The sequence below is a fragment of the Bactrocera tryoni genome, chromosome 3 (assembly GCF_016617805.1).
Source record: "Bactrocera tryoni isolate S06 chromosome 3, CSIRO_BtryS06_freeze2, whole genome shotgun sequence".
Classification (NCBI taxonomy): domain Eukaryota; kingdom Metazoa; phylum Arthropoda; class Insecta; order Diptera; family Tephritidae; genus Bactrocera; species Bactrocera tryoni.
The window spans coordinates 63,865,876-63,887,801 of NC_052501.1; the positions used below are offsets into that span (position 1 = coordinate 63,865,876).

The following is a 21,926-nucleotide window of genomic DNA, read 5'->3' on the forward strand; positions in this document are numbered from 1 at the left end:
ACTTTGTGTTCACTACAAAAGTTTTAAGAATCAATCGCTTGGCTGAAGTCTCAACATCAGTGTTTAAATTGTCATCAATATTAACTACACACTTTCAGCTAGTTGTAATACCTGTAAGCTGGTACCGGAAATGATTGTGCTGGACAAAAGAGCGCAACGCTTGAATGACTTTTAACACCGGCATTTTGTAGTTGTGCGGCTATGCTAACTTTTGGTGCAACACTGCCGAGGGGTTCTGATGATAGAAAATTTGTTTGGAAGTAATACTGTTGTAGTTTATGCGCACTTAAAAGCTTCTTATTTGTAGGATTAATAATTTTTGTTGCCTGAATGTTGAAGGTAAAAATTTCTGGAAGCATTTAAGCATTTAAAGTAAATCTTCAATATTTAAAAATAATAAAAAAAATCAATTCTGCACTTGGTTTCTAATTTTTTAATGCCGAAATTTTTCAAAACTAAAATTTTTCTGTTAAAAAAATTAAAAAAAAAAATCATTAAAATTTTAGTAGCAACCATTGTATACGTATGTAACTCAATTTACATGAACCTCTAGGCACTAGCTAACATTGCTGATATTCAATAATCGATAACATTAAATTATTGAACTCTTCTCATCAGTAAACCTCCCACTATGTTCGCTTAAAATTTTTAAATTTACAGAAATTTTGTTGGGCTTTTTATGAGATCAAGGATAGGTTAACCCCAACTGAATATGAATTAGAAATTTCAAAGTATTATCAAACGAACACTTTAAACCCTCATTCCCTCACCTATAAATTGGCACTGGATATGCTTGTGCAGGACACATAATCGCGAGGCTATGATTTTGCACGATACTGTCATGATTATAGCCATCTTTTTTATTAACGCGTGGCGCAACACTACCGACGGGTTCTAAATGGAGAAAAAATTACATTTTCCGGTACTTAACCTATATAATGACAGTTAATTTGATCAAAAACTATTACAGAATGTTGGGAAGAGTATTTTAATGGGTTCAAAATTTTATTAAAAAAGCAATATGTTTTATAACTAATTATAACTGATAACGCACCTATAAGCTGGCACTGGATATGACTGAGCCGGGCATTGTATCGCAATTGTGTGATTAACCCTTATGCGATCATAATTGATTTCATCTTTTCGACTGACACGTGGTGCAACGCTACCAATTGGTTCTATAAGAAGTTAAAACCAAAATTATCTAAAATATTTAACGAAGTTACGCCTAGGTTAAAAACAGTACTGAATGTTGAGATCAATTTGTACAAAAAACAGCTGATTGAATTCCGTTTTTCTGCAGCGTACAAAGGTTATTTTTAGTTTAAAACTCATTTACACTGCTTTATCTTTATCTTTGACATTTTTCTTAAATTTCTCTTCTGGTGAAAGTTTCAACGAACCTATAAATCGGTACTGGATATGATTGTGCTGGACATTTTAATGCAACCGTCTGATTTTCTGACACACGATCGTGACTGAATTCATCATTTTTATTAACTTTTGGCGCAACGCTGCCGACAGGTTCTAGAAAAACGTATTGATATGTTTGTTTTTTAGTATTACTTCAATAGGCAAATTTTGAAAGGTCTCTGGAAACCTGAATGTTGGTCAGCTGATAGTTTAAAATCGTTTCTAAATACGCCGTTAACAAAGATATATTTACATTAGTCAAAAATTATAGATTTAATAAATATATCACCAACCAAAGTATGGTCAACACTAATTTTATGAAAATCCATTTAAATCTCGAATTTACGCATAACGAATATTATTATACGACTATTTTATTACGTTATTTTTCGTACTATATACCTGTATAGAGGCACCGGATATGATTGAGCAGGGCATAACAAAGCTAGAGACTCGCTAAGTTTCCCTAAAAATATGCCGGCTTTGTCTTTAATCTCAACTTTAGGTGCTACTGAGCCCACAGGTTCTGAAATATTAGAAACACCAAACGATGTTAACGTCAAGGTCTGCAAAAATATTTATTTTGAAAAGCCTGAATGTTGGATTTTCAAATGTTTATCAAAATAAATTATCATTTTTAGCTTCTAAGGATACAAAATGCTTCCATCTAAGATCGCTTAGGCAACTCCATCATCTATCTATTTGGCAATAAAGCATATGATATATATTTTCAAATATTCACCTATAAAATGGCATTGGATAACTTTGAGCGGGACACAGCAAACTCAATGAAGCATTAGCTTGACGTATAGCAAAACCCAACTTGTCGTTCATTTCAACTTTGGGCGCTACAGAGCCAACGGGTTCTGTAAATTTTTAAGGAAAAATATCGATGAAGTTGTTATAACGCACAAAATAAATTGTATGATATATTATAGCACAACTTGAATATAGAATGTTGGGAATAGTAAGCCGTGCGGCATACGACTATAATTAATTGTTCAACTCTTTAAGAACCATTTCAAATTCGCCTATTAATAATCGACACTCACATCTTTTTTTGACCTTTTATCTAATTAAAAAAATTTAATCGATTGACAGCTAATCGGAAAGAGATGAGCGATGAAACGAATTTTAAGTGACATATTGTATTTTAATTAGCAAATTCTACTTTTTATGAGTTGCTTCTAAAGTGAAATTCACGGTTATTGGTTATCAATTTTGATCCTACCTAAAGGCTGGCATCGGGAAAGCTTGGGCTGGACAAATCAGACTTAATGAAGCATTTTCCTTTGTAAATGCCACTTTGACTTTATCATTAATATCGACTTTTGGAGCAACGGAGCCAACGGGTTCTGAAATAGTATTTTAACTATAACTTGTAATTTTAAATATCTAAAATTCTTGCAAAACATATAAAGAAAACTGCCTGCGTGTTTAGGGTTTAAGCGTTTTAGCGGTCAACTCATAGTAATTTAATAATTTTGCAAATTATTACCGAAAAGCTGGCATTGGAAAGCCCTGTGCTGGACAAAGTAAACTCATTGAAGTATTGGACTTTCGCATGCCGAAATCCATTTTGTCATGCATATTCACTTTAGGGCCTACTGAGCCGACGGGTTCTGAAAAATCGTTCTGAAACAGTTAACATAAAATCCTACAAATATAAATAAGCTTGTGTTGCAATGAAAACCGCCTGTATAAATTTTGCACATACCTATAAGCTGGCATTGGATATGATTGTGCCGGGCAGAGTAAACTAAAAGCTTTACCCAAGGGCTTATCCAACCAATTGATGCGGTCTTTGACATCTACTTTTGGTGCGACGCTGCCCACCGGTTCTGTAATATAATCATTACAAGGACTTTGAGAACTGACTTGATATATTCAGTAAGTTAAACTGCCGGTATGTTGGGAAATTTGCGAGCAAGTTGAGATGTACTTTGTTTATAAGCAGTTTGAACTCTTATTTGCTACTAAGTAGACTTAATTGAATAAAAAGTAGATCTAACCGAATTCTTACATACACATATTGAGTAAAGTGCAACCCGTAAGGATCACCGACTATGCTCATATAATTCCGATCCTTCTCGTTTAAAGCTTTTTAAAGCTCAATACGAATTTCACACATTTTCGCACATATAATGCACCAAGGCTTACCTATAAATCGGCACCGGATATGATTGTGATGGGCAGAATAAGTTTAAAGAGTTGCCAGCCGGTTTATCAACCCATTTAATGCGATCATTGGGATCCACTTTCGGCGCTACACTACCAACGGGTTCTGAAATTTTTTTAATTTATGTGCCTTATGCATTGAGAGATATTAAATAAACATTTGGGGTACTCACAACGTGTCAAAACGTGTCGTAAAATCATAAAATCATAAATGTTTATACTAGTTTAAAAAATTTGTTGCTGGATTGCATACTAAAATAAGTTTTGCAAATACAACTCTGAACGCTTTGTTTTCGGATCGGTATAACTTATAACTTTATGAGACCATGTTAAAACCCTAATTATTTTGAAAAATGTCTGAATGCTTAGGATGGAAACTATGCAACATAGCACACATTTTAACCATGAAGCGTAGCTGAAGAGATTATCAAAAAAAATTACAATTTTTAATTTTATCAATCCATTATTCACCTATAAATCGGTACCGGATAAGACTGCGCTGGACAAATTAAGGCAAAACTGTGATCGACTTCAGCGCGTGCATAATTTATCTCATCTTTAATATCGACTTTCGGTGCAACACTGCCTACCGGTTCTGCGAACGTATGAAATCGAAGTGGAAATTTATATAAATATGTAGTTTATATTGTAAATTATTATTTTTGAAAATTCCTTCATGTTGGGATTGCCTCTTTCTTAGGCTTATTCTAATTTTCGATAACTGTGTACCGTTACATAACCTCAAAACCTCAAGATTGTGTGTCTAAACTGTGCCTTTGACCTGTTTGACTTTACCTAAAAGCAGGCACCGGGTACGATTGTGCCGGACATATGAGCGCTTTATCGGTGTGCAAACGAGTGCGTGCGAATGTGAACTCATCACGTGTATCGACTTTTGGTGCAACACTGCCGACCGGTTCTAAGGAAAATGCAATAAGTAAATTTATTTGAAGAATTCGACAACTTGGTTTAACAACGTAAATGTTGGGATGAGATTGTAAACTATTTATTATTATTTTTCGATCAAATAATCAAAACTTTTATGCTAAATTTCACTACTCAATATAAACACACCTAACGATTGGAACGGGATAGGCTTGTCCGGGACACTGCATTGCATACTCTTGTCCCATTTTGACTTGTATAAATTGAAATTTGTCATGTAAACTAGTGAGTTTTGGCGGTACTGAGCCCACAGGTTCTAAAATTATATAATAATAACAATAAGAACTATTAAAAATGCTTAAGGATTTAATGCGGTGAAAACTGCTTGAACTACAAAAATAGAGAGTGTTTGCTTAAAGAGGGTTATGAACGTTGCTTTGGCATAAGAGAAAGATTTAACACTGAAATATTTGATTTAAGTACCTCACAATAGGAACCGGATATGCTTGACCTGGACACTGCATGGAGAACTCTTGGCCAAATTTTACTTGTAAAACTTGGAATCTATCATGCAAGCTTGTTACCTTTGGTGGCACTGAGCCGACGGGTTCTATATGAGAAAGAAAATTTTTCAAAATGTGTACAAAAAAACTGATAATTAATGTCGGGATAGAAGCAGAGTGTGCATGGAAATCTGCAACATTTTTAAAAATACATAAAGCAATTCATGGTAAGTAAGTACCTGACAATCGGCACGGGATATGCTTGACCTGGACATTGCATTGAGAAACTATGACCCAATTTGACTTGCATCAAAAGGAATTTATCATTAATGTTAAGTATCTTTGGTGGCACCGAACCCAGTGGCTCTAGGAAAATAATTCAATAAAATGTGATTCTTTTAGAAACTTAAATGAAAAGGTTATAGTAGAAAACTTGCCTGAATGCTTAAGTATACTTCCGTTAAAGGAAATGTTTAGTTTTCTTGAATACAAACATGTTTTTGGAATGATTTTGGCAACGTGGCTATTGGTATTTTTAAAGGCTTATCATATAATCCATAATCTTCCTAATACGTCAGTAAACTAAACAACAATTGCTTCAGGGACATACCTGACTATTGGCACCGGGAATGCTTGCCCGGGACATTGCATAGCATAAGTAGCACCTTGAGGCACTTGCATGGTGCGCACTTTTTCGAGCAGATTCATTTTGGGCGGAACGCTGCCGACAGGTTCTACACATTTTGAATGAATCCTTCTATATTACTGATAAAAATATGTTGCAAAATTTCCTAACTGCCTGAATGTTAACTCAAACTAGTATTGAAAGAAGAAAAAATTTCGAAAATTATACTCCAAACCAACCTACCTATATGTAGGTATCGGATATGACTGAGCTGGACATTTTAGGCTAAAGCTTTCACTCAAATAAACGCGTACACTGGAAAGTTCACTTTCCATATTAACTTTGGGGCGCACAGAGCCAATTGGTTCTGGAGAAAGGAAAAAATATATTATTTATGTTAGACATTTAATAAGAAAATTTCAACTATCTGTTGGGATCTAAGAAACTGTCAGCGAGCGGAAGAAATAAGCCAGGCATTTATAAGTAATTTAGTTGCCTACCTATAAGCGGGTATGGGATAGGACTGCGCCGGACATTTCAAACTGAAACTCTCGCCCAAATTAGCACGCGCAATGTTTAATTCGCTTTCAATATTGACCCGGGGAGCTACTGAGCCAATTGGTTCTAGAATAAAAATACTAATGAACTATTTTTTAAGAAAATGAGTAACTAATATGCGCCTAAGTGTATGCCAGAATGTTGGGACAGAGTTTACAACACCTATAGTTATGGAAATAACCAACAATTTTTGATCAGATCTTGTAACCAATTTTTTTTTGTTTTGTGTTGTCGGAAAATATGCAAAACTGTAACTACCTATGTGCTGGTGTCGGATATGACTGCGCCGGACAAAGTAAAGCAAAACCAACGCCACTCGCGATTTCGCGTGTCTGTAATTTGTCCTGCACGTTAATTTTGGGCTTGACGCTACCAACTGGTTCTGCGAAAAATAGGAAAAGTATTTATTTGTAAAAATAAAAAAAAAAACATCAAAATAGTATCTGAAAACTCCTGAATGTTGTTGTGGTAAAGTGGAGAATCACTAAAAATTGTGTTAAAACATTTTAGAAAATTACATATTTGTACCTAAAAGCAGGCATTGGGTAGGACTGCGCAAGGCAGAGTAAGGCATAATTGCGACCCAATTCGACATCGATAAATTGATGTTTGTCCTGCAGCTGCACCTTTGGACGTACGCTGGCAACTGGTTCTGATTAACAAATAAATAAAGTTACCGATAAATTATAGTTTCTGTGTAATTTACGTGGTTGAAAACTATGTAAAACTGCCTGAAAGTATGCTTTGCATTTTTCAAAAACGATTTGTAGCGAGCGTGTATAGTTACACACCTGAAAATCGGCACGGGATATGACTGTGCTGGACAGAATATAGCGCTACTGCTGCCACTGGCAATTTGATTCACTTTAAAGCGTTCGAGAAATGTGATTTTCGGTGCAACGCTGCCAACGGGTTCTGAAATTTTCTTTAACGGTTAATTTAAACGCTGTCAAAAGCTGACTGATTTGCTGGGATACGGTACTTTTTAATGCAGACACTTTATAATAAATTTTTATATTTTATTCTACTGCATTAATAATTGAATATCCAAATATTACCTGAAAATTGGCTGCGGATATGCTTGTGCGGGACACAACAAGCTTAAACCGCTATTTTGTTTACCCTTAACATGCTTTAAATCTTCACCGATACTGATTTTGGGACTGACGCTGCCTACAGGTTCTAGGAATTTATAAATATGGGCATATAAAAAGAATTCTTGCAATAAAAATCGTAACTATGTGCAAATAAAATCTTGAAAACTGCCTACAATTCTTTGGAAAATTTCAATAAATTATTTAAATGTTTGTAATAATGATAGTAGAGTTAAAAGCGAGAGCGATTTGCAATGCGTGTGAACATGCCTTATTAGTCACTTAATAATCGATGTTTATACTACTGTCTCATTACTAACTGTTCAAACTCCACATCGTGAAGGACCTTGAATTTTGAAGTAGAAACGTGGGTTAGTTGCGAATTTGTAGTTAATGGGAAATGTGATAAAAAATAATACAAATATCGACTTCAATGAGGGAAAAATTGTCTAATACCTGAAAATCGGTGTAGGATATGCTTGAGCTGGGCAAAGCAGGCTCAAACTGCGACCGCTCTTCGACTTTATATGATTATAATCATCACCAGAATTGATTTTGGGGCTAACACTACCAACAGGCTCTGCAATAACAAATAACTAACAGTGAGAGTAGTTCATAAGTGTTCGGAAAACTGCCCGTAGATTGGAATAAAAATGCCTAAAAACATGCTTGCTTCAATTTTATAAAATTATGTTAATTCAAAAAATCATTACCTAAACAACGGCACGGGATATGCCTGCGCTGGGCAGAGCAGCGTAACGCTTTGACCTTTATGCACTTTTACGGTACGCGAATCGTCACCGGAAGTTAGTTTTGGTGACACGCTACCAACGGGCTCTGATGCATTTCATATAAACAAATGAGGATAATGGATAATGAAATATCGTAGAAAATTGTAAATTTGTTGGGATGGGGTAAAGCTTGCACAGAAATTAATATAAAATTTTACCTAAAAACTGGCACCGGGTAGGCCTGAGCTGGGCACATTAATGTTGCACTTTGTCCAATAGATACTTTTGGAATTTTTATTGCATCATCACCAGCAGTCATTTTAGGGCTAACACTACCAACGGGCTCTGAAGAAAGCATTTAAAATGTATACTCTAATATGGTGTCTCAACCATGTATAAAGCTTTTGAAAGCCTGCTGAATGTTGGAACAAGCTCAGCATACAAATTCCAATCAAAACAGAGTTTGCAATTTTTTTTTTTGGCCTACCTAAAAACTGGCACTGGATACGCCTGAACCGGACACAATAGAGTCACGCTGTGAGTCAATGGCACGCGTATAATTTTTATGTTCTCTTCGTTTGCAAAAACTTTCGGGCTCACAGAGCCGACAGGTTCTACAAAACAAATTTAACAAAATTAAAATTAAAAATTATGTGAACCTTGTTTGATTGAATACAACTGATGTTGGGATAACCTTAATTATGCATTATTTTATGCTAGAAATGCTTTTACCTAAACAATGGCACCGGATAGGCCTGTGCAGGACAAAGCAATGTGGCGCTTTTGGTAAAATCTATTTTTACGATACGTGATTCATCACCCGAAGTAAGACGAGGACCAACGGTACCGACAGGCTCTAAAGCAAACAATTAAAACTTCATAAATGGAAGAAATATAAAAAATAAGTATTGGTTTAGCTAAGAGACAGGATGTTGGAATAGGTTAAACACTGCGGTTAGAGTTGCCTAAAATCTAATGGCCCCTCAGCATTTCAGACCTAAATGATGCTTTTTAAATAATTATTAATTTGAGTAGCTCGATTTGATTTCTAAGGCTTTTGTAACCCAATCAACGAATATGAGGAGGAAGGATTATACGCTTACCGAAATATTGGCACCGGATAAGCTTGCGCTGGACAGAGTAACGTGACTGATTTATTACCAGGGGTGATAATCACTTTTATATCATTGCCGGAGAGTAGACGTGGGCCAACGCTACCAACAGGTTCTACAAATACGATGTACGAGGTAAGGTGGATATTATTTAAAAAGGGTAAGTAAAAGCGAGATGCGAAAACTGTATGAGTGTTGAAATAGACTACTCGAATGATTTTGAAATTTTTTATTTACCACCAAAGACCAAAATAACTTTCATAATTAGCTAAAATATTACTAAATCAGAGACACACCTAAACATTGGCGCTGGATAGGCTTGAGCTGGGCAGAGAAGTGTGACGCCCGCTCGTGCGGCCGCCGTAAAGCTGCTGCTCGTTTGCACAGTGGGGAATTTCGGTGATACCCTGCCAACCGGTTCTGTAAATTAGTTTTTAGAAATATATATTCATTTAACATAGGCTGAGCTCAAAAATTTATGCGAGCCTTACAATAAATTATTGCACATTTAAAATGTAGTTATATTTAAAGTATTTATTTAGTTTAAAAGTATGATATTTACTATGAATGCGCACTTACCTTGCACTTTTGAAATTTTTGCTTAGGATAAGGGTGCGAATTTGGCTAGTATTTAGGTACTGTGCTCAGCGCACAGTGGCACAAAATGTAACGAAAAAATTACTTTTTTGTTTTTAATCACGAAGTAAATGCTCCATATGTTCAAGCTCAAGTCAGGCAAAAAAATTTAATGCATTTGAAATTTAATTTAACATTAAATATTGCTTTATAAATTTATTACTTACGGAATTTATCTTTTTTAATTTCGCATTATTAATTCGCGCAACAGTTTACCCTATCCCAACATTCAGGCAGTTTTCAATGCAGGCTAAGGGAGCAACAATTTTTTGATGTTACCGTTAGAATTTTTTTGTTTAATTGATTAGTTAAATTTTAAATACAGAATATTTTTTAACAGAACAGTTTAAAAACTTTGCTGAAATAAGTCTTTAGCAATAGTTTCATTATATTAAATAATGTTTTTTTTTTACTTTTCATTTCTTTATATTTCTTTTTTTATACAAAATATTTGTTCATGCCATTCCTTCGGAGCAAAGAAAAAGATTTTAAGCTAAAAATCTTTTTGATTGATTTTTCTTTTTCATAATTATATCAAAAAGTTGTTGCTTCAAATATTTCAAATAACTTAAAAGTAAATATTTTATATATTGAGCAATAAAAATATATTCACAATTCATATGGCCCAATATACTATTAATATGTTTACCAGCAGAAAAAATATTTTTAATTTTTTTATAAAAGTGAGTGTTTTTATTAAAAGTTAGTTTAAATAAAAAAATATTTCAAAAATTACATAAGGAAAAACTTTAATATTTTTTAAGCTGGAAACGCTTGTATATTGCATAACTGTGCAAAATTCTTCTAATTCGAAATTGTAGAGTAACAATGATTTTCTTTTTAATTTTTAACTGTACACAGTTATGCAATTTTTGTATTATATTACAAGCCTAAACTGCAACGGTAATTATAAAAATGTTTAAGTTTTAAAATTCAACAAGTGTGGCAACTTTTTGCAAAGTTCGTAGTTAGCATTTATTTTTTAACTTTTGTTACATTTTCAGTATTTTGTTTTTCAAACTCGGCCACAGTATCAACAATTTTCTTCCCGTTGCAGCACAAAGGTCAAGTATAAGGATATGTACATACATATGTACAATATAAAACTAAAACAAAAACATTTTACCAAAACCAATAGGAATAATTAAGTTATAGAACCCAAATAAATTTATTATTTTTAATAATATTTGGTAAAATATTTTTATTTCAAATATTCGAAAATCCAGTCCTGACATTTTGTGTACAAATCCACATATTTCAATTATTTTTGAAAAATTAGTATTTTGTAAGCATTAAATTAATTTTGAAAAGTTCATATTTTTCATTTTCATTAAAATACATAATACTATTATTTTGTTATTCTTAGTAAATTTAGTTTAGGTGAGAACTGAATTTTCGTAGTTACCATTATTTAAAGTGACACAGTTAAAACTACGAATATTTATTTTATTTTTCTTTTTAAAATTTCAAAACATTTCTCATGTAATAATTTTTGATATTAATTTTTTTTAATTTTTAGTTACAATTTTAAGTTATAATAGGTTGTCAAAAAAGTCTTGCGGTGCTTTCGCTAGTTGGCGCTGAAAGCGCGTAGTTCTAGTTTTATTCGTCGCATCGGGTCATGTTATACCTTTTAGGACAGCTCATTTCACGCTAACACGTGTTTGATTAATTGTCGTTTCTTTTAAGTCGTTCGTGAGTTATAGCGTCGCAAACATGGAGCAAAATAAAGAGAAAATACGGCATATTTTACAGTACTACTACGATAAAGGCAAAAATGCATCTCAAGCCGCCAATAAAATTGGTGCAGTTTATGGACCCGATACAGTTTCCATTTCCACCGCACAACGATGGTTTCAACGTTTTCGTTCTGGTGTAGAGGTGGTCGAAGATGCGCCACGCTCCGGAAGACCTGTCGTCGAAAATTGCGATAAAATCGCTGAATTAGTCGAAAGAGACCGACATAGTAGCAGCCGTAGCATCGGTCAAGAGCTGGGCATGAGTCATCAAGAATTCATTTCAATTTCAATAAAAAAAAAAAATCAATAAAAATACCGCAAGACTTTTTTGACAAACCATTATTACATATTTCACTTTGTAACTCTTGTTAAAATTTTTCATTTACTTTGCTTCCAGTTCCTATTATTAAAAAGCTTTTATGAATTAGCACCCAACGATGTTACTGGCTTTATTATCTAAATAATAATAATATTTTTTTAAATTCCAATAATACAAAATGTTGCTAAACACTATTAACCAAATTTTAACTGCGTCCTTTTATGAGTTACAATTATTTTACGCTACTAAAAATACGTTTAAAGTTTACAACTTACCTGTGATCACCAAGCGTCCCTTCGTCGCGCTCAATCGTGTTTCACCAGTTAGACGATGCTTGGTGCGACACTGATAGCTTTTGTAACCATCTTCGGGTCCCACTTCGCGAATATGCAGTTCACCAGAGGGCAAAACCAAATATTTACCATCTGGTTTCGAAAACGCAGCACAAAATTAATAGTAAGGAGTAGAAAAAAATCAATACATTAGAAAATTTTATATCTTGCGTTTGAGTTTGCGTTTGCTACACAAAAATACGCATGCAACACTACACTGTAAATAAATATATTTATTGATATGATTATTTATTCAATATATTGAGATTTTTTTTTTTTTAACTTGGCAAAATATACAATTTTATTTATTTTTTTATATTCAAATACAATTTCTTCCAGTTCTAAAATCTCTTATTATTTAAAGTGTAGCTCTGTAAAATAATTTAGTATATAGTACATACTTATGTATATAAAAGCATGCTTTTAGTTGTGTATATAAGTATGTATATTTGAAGAACTTTAGTGCATTTGCCGTTGTCAAACGTTAAAAGTTTATTACGAAAATATTTTTTTCTTAATACCATAGTAATATACTATACATACATATCATAATTATTTTTGTCAAATATTATCATTTGAAAGGTTTTAACAAGCGCCTTTTTTATTGTTGATAAACTTGTATTTACTTGAAACTAATTTAAATATGCCAAACACACTATAGTTTTTCAGTTAATTTTGATAATTTGTTAATAAAGTTAATTATACTATATAATACTATGATTAAACGGTAACTGATATAATCATTTACAACAATACGTTAACTGTTTGAACAACTTATTTCCACTTCATTTACCGGAAACCCGTGTAACAATCAGCACGGAAAAATATTTATATGTACAAATATTGTATGGTATATTTGCTTTACTAGTAGTTAGTTTAAAGTTGAGTGCAACTTCAAATGTTTTGCTTCTGTTTTCATTAATCCACAATATTTTCTATTCATCATTTTACTTCGCAAAGCTCTAAAATTTATTTTGTCACTTTACCGAAATTCGGAAATTTTGCGCTGTCAACCAAAGTGATGACACGATATCGATTACTTCGATTGATTTGTAAATGGCTAGCGCTTTAGGATGTGTTTACACACGCCAGACAATCGCATAATTCTTTTTTAACATGTTTCAAAATTAAATAACTATAAATGAAATATTTGCAATATGGTTTCCTGATTATTACGTATGGAAATAAATTTGCTCGGCAAAAGCGATCAAAGCGAGTTAATCTTATACATGTAAAAATGACGTCAGCATGCATTGAAACGTGAAACAAAAATGCCAATAAAATGCATTTCATTCACATATTTTCATTTTCAGAAGTGTATATATTTACATTTTTACAGTAAATTTATTTATCAATAATTTTTTAGTAATTAATTTAATTGTTATTAGCATTTTTGTTACAATTATTTACATTATAAATACAAAATCTACAAAACTATGCTACATGAAGGGGGATTTTCGTGGGTAAAGGCAGGCTGGACGAACCCTTGGAATATTTGGATGACAACAGGAAGTTTAAAGGAATGGATAGGAATGAAAAACGAAATAAAATAAAACAAACGAAGAGCAACAAAATGTAAGAAAAAGTGAACGAGGAATCATTTATGAAAAGCAACTTGAAACATAAAGTAAGAATAAGCAGAGAAAATAAGAATAAAAGCAGATTGAAAACGCGAATAGCCTATGTAAATATCCTAGTCAAATCATCTCGAAAATGTGATTGTATACAGACTGAAAGCAGCGCCAGACTCTAGTTTACGGGACAGACAATGTGATTTTTGTGGAAGCGGGATAATGCATGGAACATTTGTGAACAAATTTAACAGAAACAATATATTACGTAATTCCTTTATCAATTTCACACTGTCAAAACCAGCATTATTTACCGCTATCAAAGTGCCCGACGCCATCGTTAGTGGTGAAAATTTCACGTTCTTCATCTTCCACCCATGAAGCGACTGATATGAAATCCGCCACAAAACTGGGTATATGACATTTGAGTATGGCGCTGTTGCCACGCAACACAGCCTCATCCATGACATTTACCGTATAGGATTGCGGAACGACTATAAAGTGGAAGAGCATGTAAAGTAGAAAAAAGGAGCATAATGGAGAAGGTAAAATGAGATACGTTGTTTTGTAATGTTGCAGTAATGAAATTAAATAAAAATCGTTAATTAATAATAGATATGTGAGAGAATTTGAGTTTGGTATAACTTTTGGGAACAGAAAACTAGAAAATCCCCCTTAAATTAAATATAACTTAATCGAAATTTAAATTAAAACTACCAGCGCTGGTTTTTGTGTAGACACCACCGTCAGTATCAACCCAATCGACAATGTCTATATGATCCGCGACAAAAGATGGCGTTTGACATTTGAAAATGGCGGCATTGCCTTTAATAACATACTCATCGTACACTTGTGACTCAAAAAATTGTTTGACAACTGCAAAGGAAACGGGACAGTGATTTGGTAACAATGAAATTGTAATTTAATTCACACATATGAAACGTATTTTTAAAACAAAAATGCAACGCTGCACTGCTGGTAAGGAACTGAAGTAGGATGTTGGAGATTACACAAAAAAAGTATGTCAACTGACAACCAACAAGCGCAAAACGTTTTCTTACTGGTTTACTTATATTATTAACTTCTTTCTCTTCAACACACGAAAAATTACCCATTAGTTCATGGCTATCGGCGCGCATGAATTCAACACTTTCCTCATCCACCCACGATTCTACGGTAATAAAATCGGCGACAAAAGATGGCACCAGACACTTGAGTGTCGCTGAGTTGCCACGTAAAACAAATTCATCGATCACGCGTGTTTGATAAAACTGATGCACGACTAAATGAAAACAAAACAAAATGGCCCATGTAATGAAAAACGCAAATAAAATTTAGTGTTGATTGAGAAATGGGATAATATGCAGAAAGAACACATTGGAACATGCGAAACATATTTAATTTTTATTTAATTTTTTTTCGTATGAGGTATGTTTTCGCAATACCAGTTTCCTTATCAGTGCCCGGATAGTAGTTTGTGTTCTCTGAGTCCAACCATAGATCAACAAAAACAAAGTCTGCCACATATGAGGGAATCTCACATTTCATTACCACTGAGTTGCCACGTATGACATATTCATTATCGGCTTCGGATTCATAGCTTTGAATGACAACTGCATTTACCGGTAGATAAAAACGTGAAAATGGAGAGAAGTTAAGCAGAAAGTTAAAAGAAATAAAATGAATGGAACAGTTGAAACAATTGCAAGGAATGGTAGGTAGTTACATGGGAGGTTGGTACCTAAAACAAACTTAAGTACGATATACACGCGGAATTATTCTGACATTCAAGCAAATACCATATGCTTGCGAGGAATTGCTACGCCATAATTCCACACCCTCCTCATCCACCCAGGCTTCGATCTGTACAAAATCCGCAACAAATGAGGGTATTTTGCACTTTACCACCGCTGCATTGCCTTTGATCACATACTCATTCTCCGCCTCCGTTATGTAAAATTGAGAAACGACTGTTAAAACAAAAGCGAAAGTTTTTGAAAAGCAATTTAAAGGTAACGAAAAGAAAAACGAAAAAGTAAGTATGTATGTGTAAAGTTTGGATGGGGTTTGTGGGAAGTTAATATTAGCTGACTTTTGACTAATCAAACCACTAATTAAATTGCGAAAAGCAAAAACTGCGAACCGTAATTATCGGAGAATGTCAATACGTTATTATCCTCATCGATCCATGATTCCACGCGCACAAAATCGGCTACAAACGAAGGTATTGAACACTTTAGCACGGCAGCATTGCCTTTAATCACATACTCAGTCATGATTTCCGCCTCATAAAATTGATTGACGACTACAAGTTGGGCGCAAAAAACCAAATGCAAATAGTGAACGAAAAAGCAGAATAGAAAAAATGTTATGAGAGCAAAAAAGAAATATCTTTCTTGAGAGGAGTGGCGTAAAAATATAGGTTTATTTTGGGAATCAGCAGGAAACTACTTAAGCTAGTATGTTAGAGTGCATAACAAGTTCGATTGTTGCTTTTGCCAACCATAATTGTCGCTGTGGCGCAAAACATTGTTCTCTTCATCAATCCACGATTCTACGCGTACGAAATCTGCCACAAACGATGGTATGGAGCACTTGAGTACCGCTGAATTGCCCTTAATCACATATTCCATTAAAATATCGGCGCCGTAATACTGATTGACAACTAAAAATGTGATTATGTATTATTAAAAAACAAGGCTCGCAAAAATATAGCGCAATAGAAAAGAGTTGAATATTAGGTTATGAGAAAGTATTTAATGTTTTGGAGAGTTTGAGGATTGGTTTACATAAAATGTTAACAACGCGCCACCAAAATTGCACTTATCAAATACAGCTATTATTTTTTTTTATCGCTAACAATAATTTGTTCATTTCGTGAGTTTTTATACCAAAACTATCGGTGGGCAGAAATTCGGTGCCCTCACTGGACAACCATGCTTCCACTTTTACGAAATCAGCGACAAAACTTGGTATGGTGCATTTTAAAACCGCTGTATTGCCCTTAATGACATACTCAGAAACGACCTCAGCCTCGTAATACTGATTGACCACTGAAAGTTAGCGATACAAAGTGGAGAGAATAAAATAAATATGTTTTGGCAGCTAGAAATAAATGAAATATGCATTTGTAGAGTTTTAAATAAAAAGTAATTAAAGCAAAAATAACAGTAGATTAATGCAAGGACGAGAGGTGGGTAGGTACACATTTAAATAAATCGTGTTGCCATTAAAATCTAATGCCATCTTTCAAAACAATTTTTCACTACCGGTGCCCTGTTGTTCATCCAGCGTTGCATACAATTCGCCGCTTTCATCCTGCCACGATATGACCTGCACGAAATCCGCCACAAATGAGGGAATCGAACACTTAAGCACTGCGGCGTTGCCACGTATTACGTATTCATTATTCACTTCGGATTCGTAGAATTGTTGTACAACTGTATTAAAGTGAAGAAATGCAAAAAATGCACAATGATGATGAATCTCGCATGAACTCTCGAACTAGCATGTAACGGCTAAATTTTATATAAATGAATTTCAACGCGCCGGCAGTAAATCTTTAATTACATAAAACATGCGGCAACAATTACGCTGATGTTGTTACCACTTTTGCGCCGTGTTTAGGTGCATACGAAAACACTACCGAGCGCATACAGGCCTTAAGCGAAGATACTCGTATGTGGGAGAATGCAACAAAGCGTGTGAGCGTCTGGCGCGCTCTCTTGAGCTTACATAACAATTATGCTTGCAACTTTTCACATGTACCGCTCGTAATTGAAATGAAAATCACGATAATCGCTTAGCGCGTAATTCGCACGCTTCCACAAAGAATTCTAATGATTCTAAACACTCTTAAAAGCGCATTGCCTTCCCCTATCTGTCTATCACATCTATAATTTCGAATGCTAATGCTCGCGTGTGACCACTACATCAATTAAGATTTAAATATTTATCAATGGCGGCTTGCTGTAGAAAAGCTATAGGCGTCACTAAAAAGCTTGGAAGAATTATGAAACGCCTACAAACTTCATGGGAAGAATGTGGAAGTGAGATCAGTTAGTCGTTGCCTGTTTAAAGTGCAGAGAATTTTGTTTTTCAATGTGAGAGGTTAATGACTGATAAAATATGATTAATTAAGTGCAAGTGTAGATACAGGTGAGGAAACAAAACCAAAAATGAGTAGTAATTATATGAACGGAACTCAAAGATGGTAGAAAAAACAGTGATGGATATAAAAATAAATTTCTATAAAAGAAGAAAAATAGAGAGAAATGAATTCGAAATATTATTCGGCGTAGTTTTGAAGTGGAATTGAATATGGTAAAATATGTATATGTATGTATATGTATATAGAAAATCGAAACCCCTGACCGCAATTTGTAAATATTCTGCATAAAAATTAAAATAGACTGAGAATTAATATGGCAACCACGTAGAAAAAATATTACATGTTTGGAAATAAGGTGTGTTTTTACAAATTTATTAAAGAACCAAAAAAAATTATAAAAACATAAGAGCTAATCAAATTTTAAACAGGAATAGGACCAAAAAATATTATTTTCGAAAAGGGGCTTAAAGTTTCATAAAGTTGGGCACTAGTTCATTTCGCGTTTTGTAGTAGTAAATTTATAAAATATGTTTATAACGAAAAATGTTTACATATTCCATAAGTAAATTATTCTTAAAGTCATGCATAGTTTTTATCAGCTTTTCGACATAACCTCAATATAACTAAACAAAATTGCAATTAATTAAAATGTTGAGTGTGGATGTGAGCATTATATGTAGGTTGCCTTTTATATTTCGGGATTCGATAACAAAAACAAATCCTCGAAAATCGCTTTATTACTTTTCAAAATATTCTCTATTAAGATCTATATACTTTTCGTGCGCTAAAACCAATTTTCGAAGCACTTTTGCCACTCTGATTGAGGGTTCTTCAAAACATGATTGAGGGTTCTTCAAAATATGTTCGCATTAACCGCCTCTTCAGGTGTCGAAAAACGTTTATTTTTTATGTACGGGAATAAAAAGAACAAATTCGTTCCTGTGACAGAACTATACGGAGGGTGACTCATGAAATTAATGTTTTGAGTTCGCAAAATTGCAGTTGTTGCAGCCTATGTGTGACAGTCGTGACGAAGAGTGATCCGTCTTCGGCGGTTGGCGGCTGTTAAAATTCGCATTTTTCATAGTATTCATCAGGGATGTCAATCTAATTAAATTGGAGTTGGGCATTATTAAATACTTATTTGGAAATTATGCAGCTTCCACACCACCCTTGAGGTATGGAAAAGGCGCCTTACCGAAGTTAGTTCATCTCGGTTCATCTGTAGACCTATATCACCCATATGTATAAATAATTTTACAAACTACCGACATCTAATTCTACTGAATTTCAACAACACACTGATTTTGGCAGTTCGTTTTAGCGCTATTCTTCTGGTATTCCGCCTTTTTTACTTACAGCTGATTAACGGGTCTCTGATTGTGTTTTGTTGCCAGCTCAGAAAAAAGATGAAGCAAAGCGAGAGTGTAAAAAAAGAGTTTCATATCATTTATCTTTGACTGTACTGTAAACAGCACAAGTAGCGGCGCCGTATGTCAAAACGTTCTGAGTATGTATAATATCAAAAATGTCAAACTTTACGACCAATTTGTCAGTGGTTGCCAAATTCCGAAATATAAAAGGCAACCTACGAATTGGTCACTCCTTCGATTAAATGCAAAAAACATAAATTAATTATGATAAAATTTATTGCCATTGTTCCTTGAATTAGATTTTTAGCTCGGAACTAGAAATTTGCCACATGTTAGTGATTTCAGGCAATATTTTAAATATTACTTCTAGAACAAATTTAAAAAACAATAATTTGCGATATTTTTTATTACAACGGTGCCCAACTCCATTTTTTGTTTTTCACCTCAATATTTAATATAATATACATATTTATGTTTGTTTGTACACTACTATTCACAGCACAATTCACACTAAGCAAGCAAAAATAACCTAAAAACTGCAAACTTGTCTGCACCAACCATATTCAGTGCCTGGCAAAAAGTCCTCATTTTGATCCGTATGCCAAGACATAACACTGACAAAATCCGCAACAAACGAAGGTATTTCACATTTTAAAACTGCTGCATTGCCACGAATTACATAAGCTTTATTTACATCGGTATCGTAATATTGAGCAACAACTGAGAGACGATTAAAAACAATAGAAATATATTTATAATAAATTGAACATAGGAAAAACAAAATAAAAAAAAACTAAATGTTATGGGGAACAGAAATGAGTGAAAAGGAACTTCCCGTTGTCAGCTCAATAGGGGATTGAAAAACAGGTAATTTTGATGACTGAAAAAATTTTGGTGTGTAAGTTGGTAAGTTTGATTTGCTGTGGTAAACGGTGTGTTGTGTTACTCCTTGCAAGTGGTTGCTGGAGTTTGTTTTCACGACTAATCTATGTGAGAGTAAGTCTGTAGAATTGTTTATTGCCCTGTCAATTTACAGTGAGTGCTGTAAAACGTTGCTTTTAAGTATATACTTACATATGTACATACTTTTGTTAATCGACTATCAGTCAGCAACGTTTTACACATTTGTTTAGTTAATGGTGTTGATTAATTTGTATCCAGTGATTGTTAGGCCAATTGTAAGTGTACACTTAGCGGAGTTGAGTGTAAAAGTTTTATTTTTATTTTTTGTTTTTCTTATTCGTGTAGGCATATAGTGTAATTTACAGGATTATTGGGTATTTTTACGCACTTTACAAATTTTTCTTCTATACAAAATTAATAATGGTGATAGTAGAGTAGTTTTCCAACTTAATTTGCGATATTTATTAGCACGTTAGACAATTATAAATATGTAGTTAAATAGATTTGATTGGGGGAACACACCATACTCAGTGCCGGGAAAGAAACTCTCTTCCTGATCGGTATGCCAAGATATTACGCTAACAAAATCGGCCACAAATGATGGTATGTCACATTTCAAAATGGCCGAATTGCCGCGTATGACAAATGCTTTATGAATATCCTCCTCATACTGTTGTGAAACGACTGCAACGATGTTAAGGAATCGCCAAAGGAAATGAATGATTGCGAAATAAATATAGAGAAATATTTAGAAAGTATGATGGAGAGTGCTTCAAATAAATATATAGGTAGAAATTTGTAAATTATGACGGTAGAATAAGATGAGTGAATAGAGTGATGAAAGAAAATGTATACATAAATGAAAAATAATAGCAAATTGTGGACGGGAAATGCAGTTTGGGCACTATTTGCATTTAGCAACCGTATGCATATCAAATAAAAATGCTGCCAGAGCATTACCAACGACGTGCGATTAGTGGCATCTAAGTTAAGAACAACCGCACATATTGAAAACTTGCGGGAATAGGGATTTCAACCAGTTAATATCACTAGTAGCCTTAAGAGGCTTTAATTTTATTTTGCTTGTTTTAACTTCGCACCATATTCGGTTCCGGGAAAATAATTTTCATCACTATCCGTATGCCAGGAGACGACTTCAACGAAATCCGCTACAAATGATGGAATAAGGCATTTAATAACCGCTGCATTGCCACGTATCACGTGCTCTTTGTTGACATCCGCCTCATAGTATTGAGCGACCACTAGAAAATTTGTTTGAGGGGTTATTGTTGTGCTAAATACTAATACATATAAAAATCTGTACAGCCCATTGTTGATCAGCAAGATTTAACTGACATTTGGTTTGTGGTTTTTAAATTCAGCAAGGCATATAAAATTATTATGTTTATTAGGCATACGTATGTATATAAAAATTATGTGCTTTATATGGCGGAAAATTAATTGATTCTAATTAAATACCGAGTATAAAGAGCGAATCAGCATGTGGCTTTAATAAGCGTTAGGTTGATCTTTGTAGTACTTATAGCACTTATATCGCTTGAAATGTTTCACATATCGAGTTTTATTTCCTTAACAGCGTAAATTAAGCTTGATATCTCCGCCTGCCTGTACATACATATATGTATACACTCGAACTTTTCACGATATTTGGTATGCATTATTATCCAAAATAGATGGCGCTCAACTGCCTAGTGCGGTAGAGAAGGACGATGACGTCCTAAGAAGCAATGAAGGCGGATCTTCAATTGGTGAAACCGATTTCAGTTTGGAACGTTTGTTCAAGGAGGACCGGGAGAGCCTGGAAAAGAAAGTTTCTACAGAT

The 21,926-nt window shown here is 33.9% G+C and overlaps 1 protein-coding gene across 1 annotated transcript in view; it reads right to left on the bottom strand.

The window, feature by feature from the left end:
• LOC120773110 (Down syndrome cell adhesion molecule-like protein Dscam2) overlaps positions 1-21,926 on the bottom strand; it is a 160,691-nt gene that overhangs the window by 69,905 nt on the left and 68,860 nt on the right. Inside the window, exons 4-6 of the mRNA XM_040102104.1 lie at positions 19,739-19,900; positions 12,069-12,218; positions 1,404-1,527 (exon numbers count right to left, since the gene is read on the bottom strand). Coding sequence (XP_039958038.1) covers positions 1,404-1,527; positions 12,069-12,218; positions 19,739-19,900 — 436 coding nt within the window. The remainder of the gene's footprint in view (positions 1-1,403; positions 1,528-12,068; positions 12,219-19,738; positions 19,901-21,926) is intronic.